The 19,751-nt window shown below is 30.5% G+C and overlaps 1 protein-coding gene across 1 annotated transcript; it reads left to right on the top strand.

The window, feature by feature from the left end:
* The first annotated feature begins 1,495 nt into the window (after nucleotides 1-1,495).
* LOC143073050 (ceramide glucosyltransferase-like) lies at nucleotides 1,496-19,182 on the top strand. The gene is made up of 9 exons (XM_076248291.1): nucleotides 1,496-1,677; nucleotides 3,894-4,035; nucleotides 11,500-11,602; nucleotides 12,964-13,065; nucleotides 14,187-14,299; nucleotides 14,929-15,107; nucleotides 15,758-15,844; nucleotides 17,399-17,588; nucleotides 18,383-19,182. The coding sequence occupies exons 1-9, from the start codon at nucleotides 1,580-1,582 to the stop codon at nucleotides 18,560-18,562; spliced, it is 1,194 nt and encodes a 397-aa protein (XP_076104406.1). The 5' UTR covers nucleotides 1,496-1,579; the 3' UTR covers nucleotides 18,563-19,182.
* The last annotated feature ends 569 nt before the right edge of the window (nucleotides 19,183-19,751 follow it).

Raw genomic sequence — 19,751 nt, 5'->3', positions numbered from 1 at the left:
TCAATGCCAACTGTGTAATCAGAATGGCCACATTATCAGAAGGACCCAACAAAGGAAAAACCAAATATCATTCGTTTCGGATCAAAGTCTTTATCACGATGGCAGCAGTCGTATGGTCCTACGAAATTAGAGTTGTTGGGAATGGTCACTAGTATTCTTGACTGTGCGGACTATTTAAGTGGGTTGCCCGGGTCCTCCACCATGTCGTGGGCCTCAATCCTTTTTGTTGTCTGGGGGGACTATGGGATTGAAGTCACGCTTTTCGTTTTCCAAATTTTATTTTACTGCCATCTAACACAACACATGGGTGACAGACGACACTAACTGTTCGCCGCCGACAAGCATAAAAAAGGTATACAGTCCCGTAAAATACAATAAACAGGCTAAATTATGTCCTACATTTCCGGTAACCAGAAATACCAAATAGAGGTATATAACACTACGGTAAATCATTTGATTACTAATTCGATGCACATAAAATCATTCTAATAGAAATACGGTTAAAAACAATGAGAAACATCTATTTTTAATCTATAAAATAAAATCAAACAGACCTATAAAAATCCAATTGCACGTGTTGGTTTAATCTATTCATATCTTTATTTATGTTTACGTCGCTTATCTGGTCATCTGAGGTCAATCTGGACTAAAATACACACGAAACGAACCTATATATTATCTACCCCATGCTCTGTAAACTGTTTATTTTAGACTTTTGATAGTTTGGATAAATGTTTTGCATTGTTATAAATCAAATATGAGAATTTGAGTCAAATCGGTGACCATGAATTTGACAGCTAGTGCCCCTTTAACAAAAGTTAAAAGATCAGTATAGACAAGAATGGCTTGCAAATGTAAATCAATCCTCAAAAGGTCTATGTTATAAATTATTCATTATTCAAAACAGAACTTAAATTTGAAAATTATATTTCAGTTTTATCGTTAAAAAATGCACTAAAACCATGTAAATTTAGATGTGGCAATCACCGTTTGCCAGTGGAGACAGGGAGGTGGCAAACTGTTCTAAGACCCGAGAGACTATGTCACCTTTGTGAATCTGCTGACATCGGCGATGAATTCCATTATGTAATGTCTTGTCCTTTTTTTTTAAAAAGAACGATACAAATATTTACCACACTATTGTTGTACAAATGTTTTAAATATTCTTAAATTTAAAAATGTATTCACTACAGTCAATATTGTCTTACAAGAAAAATTGTGTAGATTTATATATAAACTATATATCAGTGAAAGTCTGTCCTCCTGGTTAAATTACATTTATTTATGTATATTTCACACATGCAAAATATGACTGCATATTGTATTGTATTGTTTTGCAATCTTAATTCATTTAAATTTGCCGCATTTAATTAAATGCCCTAAGTCACGCCTACTTGTCATGCATGAATCACCATTTTCTTGACTGAGTCACCTAGTCATCCAAACGTTTTACGATACAGGAAAATGACTCCCGATTGAAAACATTAATAGCGGAAATAGTGTCACGCCCACATCGATTGTTGTATTATGGGAGTATGATGACCGGCTGGTGAGGAAAAACGCGAAATACAGACATGAAATGGAAAGTTTGGATTACACTCTTTTAGGACTAGCTATACTTTTATTTTCAGTGTGGTGTTTTAATTTCCTCTTACATATTTTAGCAATAGTGTATGGGTAAGTTACAGATATCCTATAATTTTAATACTTTAGCTGCGAAGCATAATCTTTTCCATGATTCAATGATTATTGATGGGTTGGGCAGTAGACCTATCCTTCTCCTTTAAATGAATAAATGGTTTTAAACTGAGGGAAATAAATATAAAAAACGTCAGACTTCTAACCATATTTTTTAAACAAACAAGCTTAGATTATCGCGTGCTGCTTTATCATGTAATGTATTCAACATAAACAACATAACTATCAGTATTAGTCTCACTGTCTCAGTGTCTGTCAAACATGTGTACTGTTATCATGTACAATGTTGTACATGTATTAAATGTCTATGGGCTGTAAATTGAATACTCGGAAAAATACGACATTTTCTAAATGATTTTGATCTGTATTTGTCCTTTTAAAAATCATGATAGTATTTAATTTATAATTGCCAGCACAATAATAGTCTGAGAAGAACCAAAGAGTGAAAGTGATCTTAAACATGTTTACAAAATTACAAGAAACCCCAACAAAATTTAGGGCTTTGGATCAGATTAATCATTTTTGTAAGCTTTGATTCCTACATGTACCACTGGCTAAACCATCATGACCATTCACTAGCGTAATGCATGTCAGAAACTTGTTAAACAATTGATGAAATCACAATGAATACATGTACAACATTACAAAAGTCCAAACATCTCAACCAAAACAGTACATTGTAAGTGGTCTTCTTGACTGTAGGGGTCCAGATCGACCTAATCTTCATTTATTTTATATATTTTATTTTTTTTAAATGTCATGCAAAACAATGTAGACCACTTTCAAGCTAAGTCCTTAAATGGAAAAAATTGTCAATTATACCCTCCTTTATGACATCCTTTACAATTAAGAGGGGATTGCCTGCATCCCTGCATTATTTGAATGTTCGGCAAGCATCTTGGTGATCATCATCGGCAGGATAAACCAGGAGTAATATTTATTCCTTAGGTACTTAAATTTTGTAATCACAATATATCGCCGTGATATAGCCTTTTTGTGCTAATGCGGCGTAAAGCAACCAACAATCAATTAATCATAATACCCTAATGATAGCAGTTGATATGTATGTAATTCATAAAATAGCTTAAAATTATATTAAAAATTTTAAAATTTATAAAACAAAATTATTATGAGATAAATATCAACAGTCATTTCATCCATTATATCATGTATTCGTACATTTTGTACTTGTACAATGAGGTCAATGTACCATCAAGAAATACCTGTAAATTTGATTAGTACAGTCATCATAATGATATACAATTGTTTGTTTATCACAACATGATCATTTATCACATACAATTAACCAGTGATGATTAGTCAATTAAAAATGAATGGAAATGGTTTGGAAGTTAAAAAATCAATCTTGCACAAAAGAAAAAGACCATGATGCTTTGCTGTTACCATATATTATATACATATATAATATATATATGGCCTTAACACCCTGTAAAATTATTATGAAGTCAAAAAAATTAGATCCGTCTACAATTACATGTTTGTGGAAATAATATTGCACTGATAAAGGAATAAGGAGCTGTGGTACCACATGATTACCAATTACATGTACTAATAGCTCAACTTTTTGATCAAAGTTCAAGGATATGTAGTACTACATGTAGGTTACTGCAGTACTGTATAACAATGAGCAGAACCAAAACTGAAAAGAAGGCTATGAAAGGTCACAAAACACTTTAAGAAAAGACATTGCACCAATACATATTTCTGTGCACAAAACTTTTCACTATGAAAATCAAATTTCATTCAGATGTAGATAAAATATCACACCATGCTAATATAAAAAAAGATGTGGTATGATTTCCGAGACAACTCTCCACAAGGGACCAAATGACACAGAAATTAATTATATATATAACAACTTAGTTATTATGGTTACTGTATGGCCTTCAGCAATGAGCATAGCCTTAACCGCATAGTCAGCTCCTAACTTGCTAATTATTACTTACATTCTTGAATAGAATCTGATTTTAGAAAGTACATTTTTTTGTTAAAGGAGGGGAATCGGTATGCATTATGGTTTAAATTAATAACTTAAAAAAGGCTGATAGCAGACAACACGAAGTAGTCAACAACCCAGTCCCTGCATGTGAAGCAAATTTGTAGAAGGTATATTTTGGAAAGGGGAAATAAAATATATAATGCATAATTTAAAAAATGTTTTATTTGAATTTCAGGAAATGGAAGTTAAGCAGAAAATTAACACCAGTAGTACCTTTAGAAGAACTCCCAGGAGTGACAATATTAAAACCAGTTGTTGGAGTTGACCCTCACCTTTATGAAAACTTAGAGACATTCTTCAGCATAAAATACCCACAGGTAAGAAGACGCAAAGCTTTTTTTCAGGGCTGTTGAGTGGTGGATCCAGCAAATTTTAAAGAGAGTTCCCAACTTAGGAGTAACTAAGGGGGGTTCCAACTACATGTACATGTCCCAATTCAAATGCATTGATCGTCCCAAAAAAGGGGATTCCAACCCTTGGAACCGTCGCCTGGGATTTGCCACTGCTGGTACATTGTAAATACTTTCATTATAGAGTGTCAATTTAACATTTTCTCAGCTCTTGGCACAAATTGATCTAGAACCTTTTTTTTAACGGAAATTTATTATGTTTTCCCTGATGGACTTAGCGTAATGATACATTTGTACATGTGGTACAGAAGTTTGTATAGCACCATTTCAGTCTATTTCTTCATCGATTGATACCATTTTGCATAATTGCACTAAAATTGATTTTGCTCCTGATGCCAGATTTGGACCCTTGGAAGTGAAGCCATGCATATTCATGTAGACTTAACCTTTTCCAAGTTTTATTGTACATCCATATTATTGTTGTAAGGAATGTATCTAACAATGAAGAAGACCTATAACAATGCTAATAATCTATTATGTTTACAATGTTCATGATAATCAAATAAATAATTGGATCTTTTTCCTATTTCAATTACAAAAATATATATGATATAGATGAGGAAGAATGCAATTTGAAGTGATCGGAAAATATGACCGTTTCCTGAACCTTGAATTTAACATCAGTTTTTATATTATTAATTTTTTTAGTTGTATTTAAAAAAGTATCACAATATTCAATTACATAAATAAGATGGTAATTGATTTGTATGAAGAAATAAAAAAGAAATAAAGATTACAAATTGATAGTACCTCTCTCAATATTTCTGATTATTGATTGATTGCACTGCCCCATCACTATTGTACAGAAGCCAGTGACAGACTCAATACATTTTGATGTGTCTTGATAACAACTCTATGTATAATGTAAAGAAAATACATGGATATGTATAGGAACTTATTTTTTTTTTGGTTCATATTTAATCTAAAAATTTCAAAAATTGTACTTCTGAAAATTCAGATATAAAAAACTCATGAATCCATGCTAGGACCATGCATGGAAGTTAGGCCTACAGTATACGGTACCACTTAAAAATTAATTTGTATGCCATTCATAATTGAAACACATTATGTAAGTTTGGTTATGATTACTATCAGGATGTGTGAATGGCTGTCATGTTAATTACTACATACTGTGTTGTGTGTTTGCACATGAGTAGTAATGGAATTTGGTTAGGTCAGCTGTGATGAACAAGATAACCTCAAGCTAGGTTAACAACACTATTAATATCAATTAACCATGTTTCACATTATGACATCCAAAATTTTTGAATTAACGTTTTCAGTTACTTTAAAGTACATTCTTCACATATCAATTTTTTGATAGAAAATGTTGTATTTGTTGATCTGCATTTTCTCCCAAGGGCATTTTAACCTTGACAGTTTATCTTACCTTTAACCCTAATCCTATTAGGAATAAATTTTTGAGGTTTTATAAGAGGTTTTACAATGAGTTACAAAGCATTGATATCCGAGACAGTTCTACTGTTGTATTTATATAACAACATGCTCAGTTGGAACAGTTCTAAATGAAGCATTTGCCAACATTTTGTTCGCACATGGTATATCTGTTGAGATTAAATCAGTACTATAAATATCATTTTATTTACTGTTATTTTGTTTCGATATGCTGTAGTAATTCATAAAAGTCAAGGGACGCAGTCTATTTTGAAGCAAGGCTTGAAGTAGCTTCATGCAAAATATGTTTTTTTTTAATTTGACTTTTATCTAAACCATGAAACCATCAAATTTAGAAATAAAGAAAATTCTTAGAATACAATGTTCCCTGAAGTAGAAAATGTTAATGGATATAAACAGCAGGTCTGATATTTCTTATATAATTTGAACTAGAGAAGACAACCCATGCTCAAAAACAAAATGAAACAACAGTTCAAACTTAATATAATTATAAATTTTTCGCATTATATCGTGATGTATCATCATGTGTGGTGGATCTTTGGAGTGAAGATGATTAAAAGTAATGTGTTCTAATGAGGAACAGATGTGTATCAACTATATTTGTCTGATTTGGTTTAATGATATCTAGTTATGTCAGATACTTCCACACCTCATTCAAAGTAGCAAAATTTACACCTTACATTGTTCATTTTTACCTAGTCTTTTAATTTGTTATTGGTGAATACTCAGTATAAAAGAAATTTATAAACTGAGTGTTATCATGGAAGTATTATACATGTATTGACTTCCATGATGTTATAAACTGGCCAAGACCTAGCAAAATTTTCTATAATGATAAGATAAGATAAAAGGATATATAAGAATTTATCCATCAACTTAGGGCTCCTGGTGAGCTTATAACACAAAAACAATATGATTGTGTTTACATACATGTACATCATGTACATGTATGTATTCTTATATTTTCTTGTTTTCATGTACATGAATTTATGGGAAGAAAAGTTGAACTCCTGCAGTTATGATAAGTAGACAACATTGCTGGTATATTTTCTAGTTTTCACAATCTTAATCACACATTTAGACAGACATGGAAGTATTATATTCAATATTATAATACTTCCATGAACAGATGAAACGAAATACAATATTGTATATACATGTATTTATTTATGGGAAGAAAAGATGGTTTCCTGTAGTATGATAAGTAAACAAAATTGCCCTGTTTTTTTCTTGTTTACCCAATCTTCTTTATACATGTACATGAATATATATGAAGAAAGTTTGAACTCTTGTAGTTTTGACAACATTGCCCTGATATTTTCTTGTTTTCACAAGCTATTCAATACATGTACATGTATTTATGGGATGAAAAGTTGAACTCCTGTAGTTATGAGTTTATAAGTAGACAACATTGACCTGATATTTTTCGTATTTTCACAAGCTACTTTATACATGTAAACGGTTTAAATGAAATGATTAATTGGTACAGGACACAAACTATGTACAGAATGTAGAACATGTGAAAATTGAGGTAATTGGGATAACCATATTAATCTGTGTATAAATAATAATAAAATGACACACAGTTTGGTCATCTTTCACCCCTATCTGTCACCATGTTACACATACTGTCATAACATAATGCTAATGTGTCTATATACCTTACAACCTTGAGAAAAAAAAGTTAAGCTACATATTATTGTACAGAGTGCATGTTAATCTATATGTTGAAATTTTTACCATTTCATTGACATTGTTATAGTATATATTGCCATGATTGTTTGATAAACTTATTAGTATCAGCTTGAATTGACAATTTTCACTTGTATGAGAGAATTGATATTTATATTTGTTACATAGAATTATTGCAAGGTCAACATGTCCACCAGACAGGGCCCACCTTTCCATGCAGACCTTCATTTTTAAAAAATAGCCCAAGGACCATAAATACATTTGTTGTCTTCACATTTCACTTAGTCTGCCTCTTGTAAGTTTTAAATGAATTTGTTTTCTTAGAAACTTCAATATTTGGATTTAGGAACTCATATAGGCCTCTTGTTTGTTATCTATCTACAAAATACTGCAGAGTCCTTACAGTTGCATAATAATGATTACCAGGAATTAATTATAAAACAGATGGGAGTACCCATGTGGGATATCTGTATATTTATTGTTTATTGATGAAATAGGCATGCTTTTGTCTGATACAGAAAGTGAGAAACTCCTGAATTGAATAATTCTTGGTTGAGCCACATTGTTCATAAGATGATTTTATTGCATAAAAAAATTGGAAACTGTTCAAATTGTAAATGCTTGAGAAATTTCAAATGTTATTGCAATGATTTAGATTTAAACGTTGAATCTTGAACAAAGACATTAATATCCAATTATCACTTGAAGATGAATAACTTAGTGCATGAATTTAGCAGTTATAAATGATTGTACTGTTGAAAGTATCTTTGTGACAATTCATTCATTGACTTCTTCAGTTTTTCTATTATATCTCTGAGGTGCTATACCTGGCCATGGTAGATCAGTCGTCTTTTGAAATCATATTATGTATACAAGTATTCCTGTATGGAATTTCTTATTAAGAAGTTAATATATGAGACAGCAATCCAACAAGTACATTATAGCCAAAGTGGTATTCTTGTTATCACTGAAACACAGTATATTATAAACTGTCCATTAAGCTCCAAAGAGGTTACCAGTTCCAAGCAATATTAAGCATACTATACTGAAAAAAGTAATCTAAATAATGGAAGTTTACTGCTGTTTCATACTGGTCCAATCTGTAAAGCCAAGAAATTAAGTAGTCATAGTTTCAGAATGTTATTTTCCCATTAACTATATATGCATATTTACATGTGTTAAAGGTGCTATCTGTATAGTGCAAAAAAAGAACTGTGACGATTTCATGTCCTGTCACATCTGTTGAAAACATTTTGCCTGAAGATACATGTTTAAACTCAGTATGCCAAAATAAGGATTAAATAGAACACTTCAAGTCACTAAAAAGGCTACTACAAGTAATGTGTCTCTTGTTTATAATTATAATTATTTGAAATCTTCGGAGTTCTCAGATTGAAATTGGGAAGCCATTTTCCATTGGAAATGAAGCTGATAATTAAGGAGATACTGATATTAAAGTTCCTGATATATATACATGTTTAGTCTACATTTGATTTATAAAGAAACATGGTTCCTTCAATTTTATGATTGATTTGTTGTTTGTAACTTTGTTTACTAATATTGTAAATATTGCGTGCATATTCAAGGACAATTATATCAATTTTAATAAACCATTAGTCTTATAAGTTAGGAATGTTATAATTTGGAGTCAGGTTCTGACTTTGTTTTTAGTATACTAACTATGATCCATTCAACAGTTACAAAACACAATAGTTTACAGAGCATTGATGCTAATTTGGAAAACCATATTTGACATTCATGCAATCGAAGAATTAAGAAAAATACATTTCTTTGCAGAGCAGCTGATGCTAATATAGTAAACAACATTTGTACAATTGTTTTCGTCCCTGTGGGAACCATTATGAACAGTAATTACTTATCAGATGTGGTACACTGCAGTAATCAATACACAAGTCTTCTAATAATTTACTCCTTGGAAGTCTTTAATGCATTTGCAATGTCTTTATTAAATATCAATGAAATGATGTTTGACCTCATCTGTTAATGAAACAGCAATCCAACAATATAAATGATCAAGAAAGTTGAAGAGGATCTATATGTCCTTATTTCGGTCTTTTAGTCAATTTTATGATAACTTAACATTATCAAGCTTAAGTAATATCAAAACATAATACTTTGTGGAATGGAGAACAATTGAAAAAAAAAATGTATAAAATTTAATATCAGCATAATTAGACTAACAACATTCCCATCAACTGTGTATGTATATGAAGTATAGCCTTTAATAAAACAAGTCAACAGAAAAAATCCAATCCAAAGATACTTGAAATTAATTTTTATCAGAGTAATTTTAGGATGTAAAACCTTTTCTGCAATATATTTGTATGATCATCCAGGAAGTCCTTGAAAAATTATCCACAAATAATCTGGATATTCCCTTTAAGAGGATTTAAGTGGATTTAATGAGTTGAGGAAGTGACCAGATGACCTAGCATAATACAGGATGTTTACTTTTTCATACTCACAAATTAATGCATTTTTACTAAATACAAAAAAGTTTTTCACAGGTTGTAAGTGTGATAATTTTATAAATTTACACCTCATTGGCAGAACTGCCTTATGTGTTATTCATACAAGAGATTAACCTTATTTGCCTTTGGAAGGCAATGTAATAAAAAGAAAACACCCATAATACCAAAGTAGTTCTTAAATAAAGATCAATGTCTGAGGTCACAATATTGATAGGTCATTGAATAATTAATCATATCTACTTGCTTTTCCTTTTTGATTAAATTATGCTACATGAGAAACATTGTTTTTTTTAAGAAGAAAATCACTTTGTAATATAAACACATAAGTAAAAAGGATATGAACAACTTCGTAAAAAAAAGAAAGTCATTGCTTTGATTTCATAAGTGTTACAGTCATTTAAAAAAAAAGTATTTTCATCCTGAAATGTTCATATATACATATGCAAATTTTGACAAGCACAGTGCAATTTTAACTTGTCCTTAAAAGGGTATTATTTCATAATTGCTAAATCTTATAATGATGTTATTTGCAATTTTAAATTGAAAAATTTCTGAACTTGTTTTTCAAAATGCTTTGTTTCAGTTGTTTTTCTGTGTATGTCATATAAAAATAACTTGGAAAAGATTTCATGGAAACATGTTATGCCCAGTTCTGTCAAAAAAGCTTTTACTGTGCTACCTTTTGATGTATTGTTCTTGTACTGTATATGGTTTAACCCTTTCCTCCATTGTGATGCCTTTTGACACCACCCCCTTTACTCCATAATGACGCCTGTGTAGTACCTCAGTTGAAACGCTTTGACTACAAAGTGTCTGCAGTAGACTTAATAAAATTTGTATCCAATATGAAAAGGAATATCATAGGAATATCCAACTTGAATTTATTTGATGAAATATTTCTTTTTCGCATTGCATTAATACTTTAAAGCATATTTTCTGCATTTTATTGAAAAATCCTATGCGAATCGAGTATGCAAAACAAAAAATTCAATGGAGGAAAGGGTTAAAACATATCTTTCTGGGCATAAATCTTCTGCCTATCTGAATGTTGTTCCATCAGACCTGTTGACCTTTCCTGATTAATGGTGGTTTTCCACCCATGAGAGATGTTGACCTTTTTTTCATAAATCCTCCATATATTATCAACTGAATAACTCAAAACAGACAACTCATAGGACTTTATATGACATTTAATGGGGCTCGTGTTGCTTATTCTTTAGTTTTCTATGTTGTGTCATGCGTGCTGTTGTTTGTCTCTTTGTCTTTTTCATTTTTGGCCATGGCGGTGTCAGTTTGTTTTTCGATTTGTGAGTTTTGCTGTCCCTTTGATATCTTTCGTTCCTCTTTTAAGCACATATATATTTGTTTAAAAACACAATGTTTATGGTTTTAAAACATTATATAGGTAAGTCTGTGCTTCAAAATCCCCTACAGAGAATTTCAGAAGGTGGGAAAAACGTTCAGTTCTAAGTCCACTTGAACTTCAGTCAAAACAAATGTACATTTGAATTTATTGCAATTGTGGAACAAATTTACACAAATGCAGGACCAATTTTTGTTATAACAGGATATGCTGCTAACTGATAAATTTTATGCTACCTTAATTTGAAATGGGAGATGGTTTTTTTTACAGACGTTTCTAGTCTTAATTTTCCCCAATGATAAAAACAATAATTCTTTATTTACAGCTAGTATTGAAGCATTTACTTAACAAATATATATATATATAGAGAGAGTATGCCACTATTAAGATTGATATCATTTTTTTCAGTATGAGTTAATGTTTTGCATCCAAGATGAAATGGATTCAGCAATTATGGTTGTTCAGAGTCTTGTACAGAAATATCCTGATGTGGACAGTAAAATATTTATAGGTTTGTACACTAACTCTCTTAATTTGTCTGAACAGTTATACATATAAACTGTAGATATGACTGATTTAGATCTTATTATTAGGATATAGTATTGTTGTCAATGTCCATTACAATTGTTCTATAATGTATGGACATGAAAAATTGATTGTTTATGCAATGAGAGCAATGTTAAAACTGACAGGAGAAAACTACCAGCATGAAACTGGCAATTCCCAATTCAATGGTACATTTATGGGAGGAAAGGGGGATTCCAAATCTTCCCAATCTGTTTCATCTAATCTATAAATATTTATTTCTCAGTATATGTCTACTTTGAGTTAACCTATGACACATGGAAAGATAGGATGCAGCTTTAGCCCATTACAGTGTATTGATAAATAACAAAATTGTATTTACCAACGTGCACATTTGGGAATTATGTTGTATTGAAATATTAGGAAACAACATTTTTTGCAGTCTTCTTCAGTTTGTTCTGACAGATCAGTCATGCCTATGATAAGTCTTAGTCTGCAAATTTTCAAAATTACTGAAATAGCCATAATTATATATATATGATAGAAGAAGATAATTTGAATTTGACATCAGATGATGGAAGCGAAGAGATGTTTTCTACAAAAGAAAAAATCGTGCCGGATATTGATCTAGCCGACTGTCAATGTAATATATTGTATTACTGAACAGGGATGTAATTAACTAATGTTCAAGCAGACAGATGGATCCTGTATTTTGAAAATCTATATGAAAAAGCTATATAATTATTGATAAGATTGAAATGTTATTAATTAGAATGAGAAGATAAGTATTTTGAGATTAATCAGGTTGAAGGTACATCTAAGTAAAATGTAATATCAAATTAATGTATCAAATCGACAAGTTATTATTGTAGCTGTTTCATCAGAGATCAATCTCAACATGTTTATACATAGACTTAAAATGAAGTATACTAGCTAAAGCTTGCTTCCCCTTGCTCATATGAATTTTTTTCCCACTTGAGATTTTATTAAAATTTCATACCACTTTGAAAGAAAAAAAGTTGAAAATGAACTGAATTTTTAAATAGTGTCTTGCATACAGTCCAAAAATATATCAAATTTATAAAATATCATCTCTATGATTTGAAGTAAGAAGATGATTTATCGATAAGAAATAATGATAATTATTCAAACAGTATTTCAGGATTGTGAAACTAGGTTCAGTACAAGCCAAGCATCGTAATTTTCAGCTGCAATATTCAGAATTATATAACTTATAAATAAAATGTTCTAATCTTGCTATTCTAAGCATATCTCCATAACTCAAAGGATTGGCTCAAAGCAATATTTGTTCAAACAAAGCTACATCTTCTGTATCTTATCTTTTAGGAGGAAAACATGTTGGGCCTAATCCAAAAGTAAACAACATGGCTATTGGGTATGAGGCTGCTAAATATGATATGATATTGGTTAGTGATAGTGGAATTAAAAGTAAGTGTTTTTTTTTGTACATCATATTTCAGTCTGTACATTATATATGCACATGTATATATTTGTTTTTCAGGAAGCATATTCAGATATTTTTCGTAATTTGGATCTCATTAACATTATTTAAGAAATAGCAATCCATGTGAAAGTATGCATGTGTCCACAAAAATTTGAGTCATGTTAAGATAAAACACTCTTAGATCTTTCAACATACCCAAAATAGAAATATTGGTGTACAGTTACAGGTTTTGTCGTCTTGACCTTTAACAATTGTCTGTTAGCATTCTCAAGGAAGAATCTTGACCTCTCAATGTATCAAAGTACATGTACTTGAAATTTATTTTGCATGAGAGTTTTCATTGATAATAAGTTAATTGCAAATAGAAGTAAAGAGGCATTTTGATCAATGAAAAATGACCAAATTTAAAAAGAAATATAACTTTTTCATTACCAATACAATTATCACATAGAAGATGCTCATATACAAGCAGAATGATCAGAAAGAAAAAATACAACAGCTATTTACAGGACTTGGAATGCTTTTCAGGAACACATAAAACAACACAATTTATCTTCTAACCCCATTTTGCAATGAAATCGGCATGTTTTGTTTAACCACATACATTTAAGTGGTATGGAACTTGTGGTTTCCCTAAAACACGATGTACAAAAAAATTTCACTTCATTTATTTAAGGAAGCTGGCTTGTCATGTTTTGGATTTTTTGTCTACGCGCATTCGTGAATTAATGTGTTGTTCGGTCACTCGTTGAATATTTTTCTCTACTTGAATTCTTCGATTAGTTATTCTATAATTAATTACTTTTTAACAGTTTTTGAGAACTTTAACTTGTCAATGATAAAGCTATGAAAAGTCAAGAGAGAATATTTTCCCGCCAAAATTTCAATGGCTCATATCTCGAAAACAAGCATGGTGACCTATATATTTTTTTTGCTCTTTGGATTCCTTTATTAATTCCTTATCAATATAAACTAGTGTTTTGAAAAGTTAATTACTTTGAAACTGAGAAGCGAACTCCCTTAATCTTAAGATCATTAGAGTTTTAAATGGAATTAATAACTTTTTTTTTAATGTATAAATATAAATGTTCATTCATTTTTGCAGTGAAAGAAGAGGCACTTATGGATATGGTTCTTCATATGAAGGAAAATGTTGGTCTTGTTCATCAAATGCCTTATGCATGCACAAGGAAAGGATTTTCTTCTCATATGGAAAAGGTATTTTTTCACTTTAAATTCATTTACATATATATAGAAAACAGTTCATGGCAGCATTTATATCACAAGCTAGAGATACCAATCTTTCAGATCAGTATCAGTCACATGGCCTAAGGCCTAAAAGGTGATGTAAGCTTTCAATTAAAATTTTGCAGTGTATTGTTCCCTTTATGATAGACTTAATTGTGAAAACCCTATAGGTATTCTGAACAGTTGAGATACAGGATAGGAAATATGGGCATGTGCTACAGAATATATGATTTAGATTTTAAAATATTCAAAACAGCAGTATGCTTGTCGACAGGTAATGGGTCAAGATGCCCTATATATTTCCCATAGGTGAGAATGGTAGTCTTTTGTTCTATTCATCTGTGCATATCATAAACTTGGATATGTGTGATGGCTCATTTTGAAGCAAAACAAATTTCACACATGTACCGGCAGCTAAATTGTGAAGTGTTAATTTATTGCCAAACATATATTTTTTTCCTTCTTAAATGGAAGCTGCATCAGATTGCAAAAATGATTGAAAAATAAAAGTTAATAAATATTTGATAATGAAATGTATATGTCCATTATTAAAATATATTATTGAAGTTTTATTTTGTTATAAAATTTTTACATTTCAGATTTACTTTGCAACTCAACATGCTAAAATGTATTTAACAGCTAATTTCTTCAACATAAATTGTGCTACTGGAATGTCCTGTCTGATGAGGAAAAACATCATTGATGAAATAGGGGGTCTCAAACATTTTTCACAATATCTAGCAGAAGACTTCTTCTTAGCAGAAATGTTTATAAACAAGTTAGTACTATTAACATGATACGAAAATACATTGAAGTAAAGTAAGTATGGGTAAGTTCTATTGACGTGTTATTTTCAGTTATGAAAAAGCCATAATGTAAATTTAAGTAATTCCAGGAGAGAAATTGTTATGGATAGAATAATAGCCAGTTTTTTTCTGAAATCCCTTCAGCCTCTTTTATGTCACTTAAATGAGAAACCTCACATTTTTCTTTTAAATTAACTTACGTCTTATGGATAGTCTGTCTATATATCAGTAATAATACATATGAATTTCCAAACTCAATTTTATATTGCATTTCTGCTGTAAGCCTTCAGACTACAAAATACATAAATGGATAATAGGAATGATTAAAAATGTCGGACAATAAAACAGACAACAGGTTTTATCTGCTCTTTGGTTGTTGTCTCTAACATATTCCTTATTTCCATTCTCAATTTTACTAACCACAACACCCAACTCGAAAAAAAAAGATAACATTTAAACAACAGACAACACATTATCCATGCATAAAATACAAAACTTTTTTAAAACATGTATATATGAATTAGTAATGTATTGAAAAGAATATTTGTGTTCAATATAAAGTATTTATTAGTGTGGAATTGATCCATGTCATTATATAATACTGTTTGTTTTCTTATTACAGAGGTTATAGATTAAGAGTTAGTTCCTATACAGCTCAACAGAATGCAGGTGCTTACTCTATTCCTCTGTTACACAAAAGATTGACCAGGTAAATACACACTGTCTTCCATATAGCACATGTATATCCATCCATGACACAAAATCAGAACATGCACACTAAAAAACATACAAAAAGCAAAGGAACAGCGCTGGTCTTCATCTCAAACTCACAGAAAGGTCTTCAAAATAAAGCAAAAAAAAAAACCCTCTCACCTCTTGCAATAATAGCAGAATATTTCGTAAAATATGTCAGATATACCATGGATTCATTATTATTTGTGGGATATCAATGTTGTGGGTATAGATAAATCATTAATTTAAATAGTTAATCAAATTCAAACTAACTATAAGCTTGTAAGCAGACTTCACAAAACCATGAAATCATACAAATGTATATACGAAAAAATACAAGTACTCCCTTAAGTCCATAAAAATATATGCATCAACAGTATCTTGTTCAGTTAGTTCTTATGCAGGGTAATTGCTTAATATTATATATCTTTTTGGGATACATTAATGTTGACGTTAGTTGTAGTATTTACCCTTTAAGTTTACCTAACTAGTATAAATATTTACATTAGATGTATGTTTCATTGTAATACGTTATTCTGATTGGCTAACTGCACATCACGTGTTATTCCTTAAGCAATTGAATTACACAATAAAACTTATCATCATGATAACATGAGGTCTCACAATAAAGTGCACAGGTGAATTAAATAAAAAATTGATAAAATTCATGTTTTCATGATCCTAGCTATAAAATGTAATTATAAGTATTGAATGCTTCTTTGTAAAAGTGTTAATCGTGTGCACATTTTTAGAATGAAGCGATTCTGCACTTCATACAAAATGTACTTCGGTCAATGATTTTACACCCCAATGAAGTTACAAACAGAAGCATTCAATTCTTAAATAAAAGACAGTATTTCAATACCACACAGAATACACCTAGGGGTCAACATACAGTACAATAGACAAACGACCTGTCATCTTAGCAACAAGTGTAATGTCCTCTAAGCAAACAGTTGAATAATTTGTGTGTCATAATGTAGAACTGCTGTAAACCTCTAATGCTATTAGCTTGGATATTTGTAAGACCGAGCATTGTACTTCTTATTTTCTTGGCTTATTGTTATGAACCTCTAATGCTATAAGCAGGGATATTTTGAAAACTTTGGTTGAACCTAGTTTTATGACTTGCCAACCCTTCCACCTATAAGCCATGGTATTTTGAAACCAATCATTGTACTTCTTACTTTCTTGGATAACACATGTTATTACATTGGTTGCAATGAATTACATTGATTTCCCAATTAAAAAAAAAACGATAATTTCACATGTGAAATAAATGTGGTTATTTCACTCTCTGACGTCATACAACAATAGGCGTTGTCAAGACATCGATAACGGCAGATCAAAACAGATTTTGAATGCGTAGAAAAAAGATCTAGTTCCTTACAAAGAATTCAATTATCGAAAAAATATTCAACTCGTGACCTACGCGTATTCGTGAATTAATGTGTTGTTCGGTCACTCATTGAATATTTTTCTCTATTTGAATTCTTCGATTAGTTATTCTATAAATATTGTTTATTTACAGATGGTGTAAACTGAGGACATCCATGACACCTGCCACAATATTCTTTGAGCCATTTTCCCAGTGTATTGTACAAGGCTGTCTGAATGCCTGGGCCATGTCCTACCTGTTTAACTTTACTGGTTCTGTTGTATTCTTAGTCCATTGTCTTGTCTGGTTCTTACTAGACTATATACTTATTAGAGTTATTGAGGTAAGACTATTTATTTAATATCTCAAAATGAATTATAATTGGTTTGATATTTTTTGCTAAATACAGATGATGTTTCTTGCTTATATTCTGGTATTTTTTAGAAAAGATCTTATAGTAAAAGAGATCTTACTGAAGTAGGTAAAGAATTTTTATAAGATGGCCAACAAAAATGATTCTCTTGCCCATTACTTTAAATATTTTATAAGGGTATTTTTTTAAATGAATGTTTCAGAAATCAAAGGATTAGAAGTGGGCAGTGCATATTTAGTAACACAGGAAATGCACAACCTCCTTGAAGTCATTTTTCTTTCATGTTCATGCAGATTATTTTTATGGATTAGAAGATATTTAAGCATTAACTGCAAATTAAACTTAAGTATCAGAGCAAACATCAATTTTAAAGTGGAAACAGAGTTTTCAAATTAAAAAAAAATAACACATAATGTTAAAACAGGTTGTGTTCTACAAGATGATGTATCATAGTCATCCAAAGATCTATATGTCATTTGTAGCTACATGGATATTTAAATGGAACTATCTCCATATTTAATAAAACATGCAGATAAATATACATGTAATAGTTTTCACTGGACATTGAGCAGCCATCCATCAAAATCTTTTTTGCCATTATAATTTTTATTTTATTTTTGGAGGGGGGGGTATTTCTTTCTATGGTTAATTGATGTCCCTTGTTTCTAGCTTAAGACTGAAATTATTTAATGATTTATTCCATCTAATATCCACATGAAACTTTTTTCAATTACTTAACTTTAATATTTTTTTGTGTATTTCAGGGAGGACCATTACCCTTTTCTAAGTTTGAGTTTCTTGTCGGTTGGATTATCAATGAAGTCACATATCCAGGTGTTATATTACGATCACATTTTGATCCAAAAATTGTGTGGAGGAACCATCAATTTAAATTAAAATGGGGTGGAACAGTGGAAGAACTTCATAGTAAACAAACCGTATAAGTGTGTGGGGGTGTGTTAATCTGTAGAATGTGAGTAGTTGCTGATGTGTACACCTGTAGAATGTTAGTGAATTGTAGGTGTGAAAATCTTAAGAATGTTAAGGTGCTGTAGATGTGTTAAAGTGTCAAATGTTAGGGAGTAGTAGATGTGTAAAAGTGTAGAATGTTAGGGAGTTGTAGATGTGAAAATCTGAAGAATGTAAATGTGCAGCATATGTGTAATGGTGTAGAATATTAAGCAGTTGTAAATGTGAAATTCTAAAGAATGTTAGGATGCTGTAAATGTGTAAAAGTGTAGAATATAAGTATGCTGCAGATGTGTAAATCTGTAGAGTGTAAGGAGTTTTATTTAGTTTATTATTCTTTTTATAAACTTCGATTTTAATCATGGTAAAATGCTCATCAAAAATTGTTAAATTATAACTAATTGTATTGTGTATCATAGTATTGTCCTCTTCATCTAGATGTTGAGGTTTGATACTCATTGTATCATGTTTATAATTATTTGGGGAAATAAGCAATTGAACAGATCTACCATTATATCAAAATGTAAACTGAATTTTGATTTTTATGTACATGTTAAGTGGTTTTTATCATTATTCATATTTTATACCATTTTATCTTGCCTTTTCAATACTCAAATATTTTTTTAATATGATATTTATCTTGATATACAATTGTATCCCTGCAACTGGTTTGTTCATAAAGTTTAGCTCTTTAAATTTGACTGTGACCTTCATTTTTATATCAGTAAGGGATTAATTATTTTTACCTTGGCCCTGTTTCTTTATTTAAATTAGTGATTTGTCTTATACATGTAATTCTGGATTTATCTATTAAATCAGTGTAGGATGAATGACAAAACTATTAGTTTTAACCCTTTTAGGGTTGTCAAAAAGTTTTAGTTTTAGATTTTCACATCTGATCAAAATTATTCACAGTTTCTTAGTTCTTTTATTATTGAACTTAACAATGTATACACAAGAAATTGTATGATGCCAAAACTTTTTATTATTACGAATTGTTCTTTTATTGTTCAAGGTGCTAATGTTTAATTTTATATTGATGAAATTAGTGCAAAGTGTGTGCAATATCACATACAAATGTTTTACAGATAGGATTTTTTCCTTTAATGGATCAGCATTATTTTAGTCAGTTGCCAGTATTTCATTATTTTTTTTTAAGTATTC

This window comes from Mytilus galloprovincialis, chromosome 1, assembly GCF_965363235.1.
Source record: "Mytilus galloprovincialis chromosome 1, xbMytGall1.hap1.1, whole genome shotgun sequence".
In the NCBI taxonomy this organism is placed as follows: domain Eukaryota; kingdom Metazoa; phylum Mollusca; class Bivalvia; order Mytilida; family Mytilidae; genus Mytilus; species Mytilus galloprovincialis.
Note: the sequence above shows the minus strand (reverse complement) of the source record. Positions and strands in the feature narration are given on the sequence as shown.

Excerpts from the sequence above, each read along its gene's own strand:
- LOC143073050 (XM_076248291.1), top strand. The coding sequence starts at position 1,580 with ATGGAAAGTTTGGATTACACTCTTTTAGGACTAGCTATACTTTTATTT. Across the intron at positions 13,066-14,186 it reads TAGTGATAGTGGAATTAAAA|TGAAAGAAGAGGCACTTATG; the intron begins GTAAGTGTTTTT and ends TCATTTTTGCAG. Across the intron at positions 15,845-17,398 it reads TTACACAAAAGATTGACCAG|ATGGTGTAAACTGAGGACAT; the intron begins GTAAATACACAC and ends GTTTATTTACAG.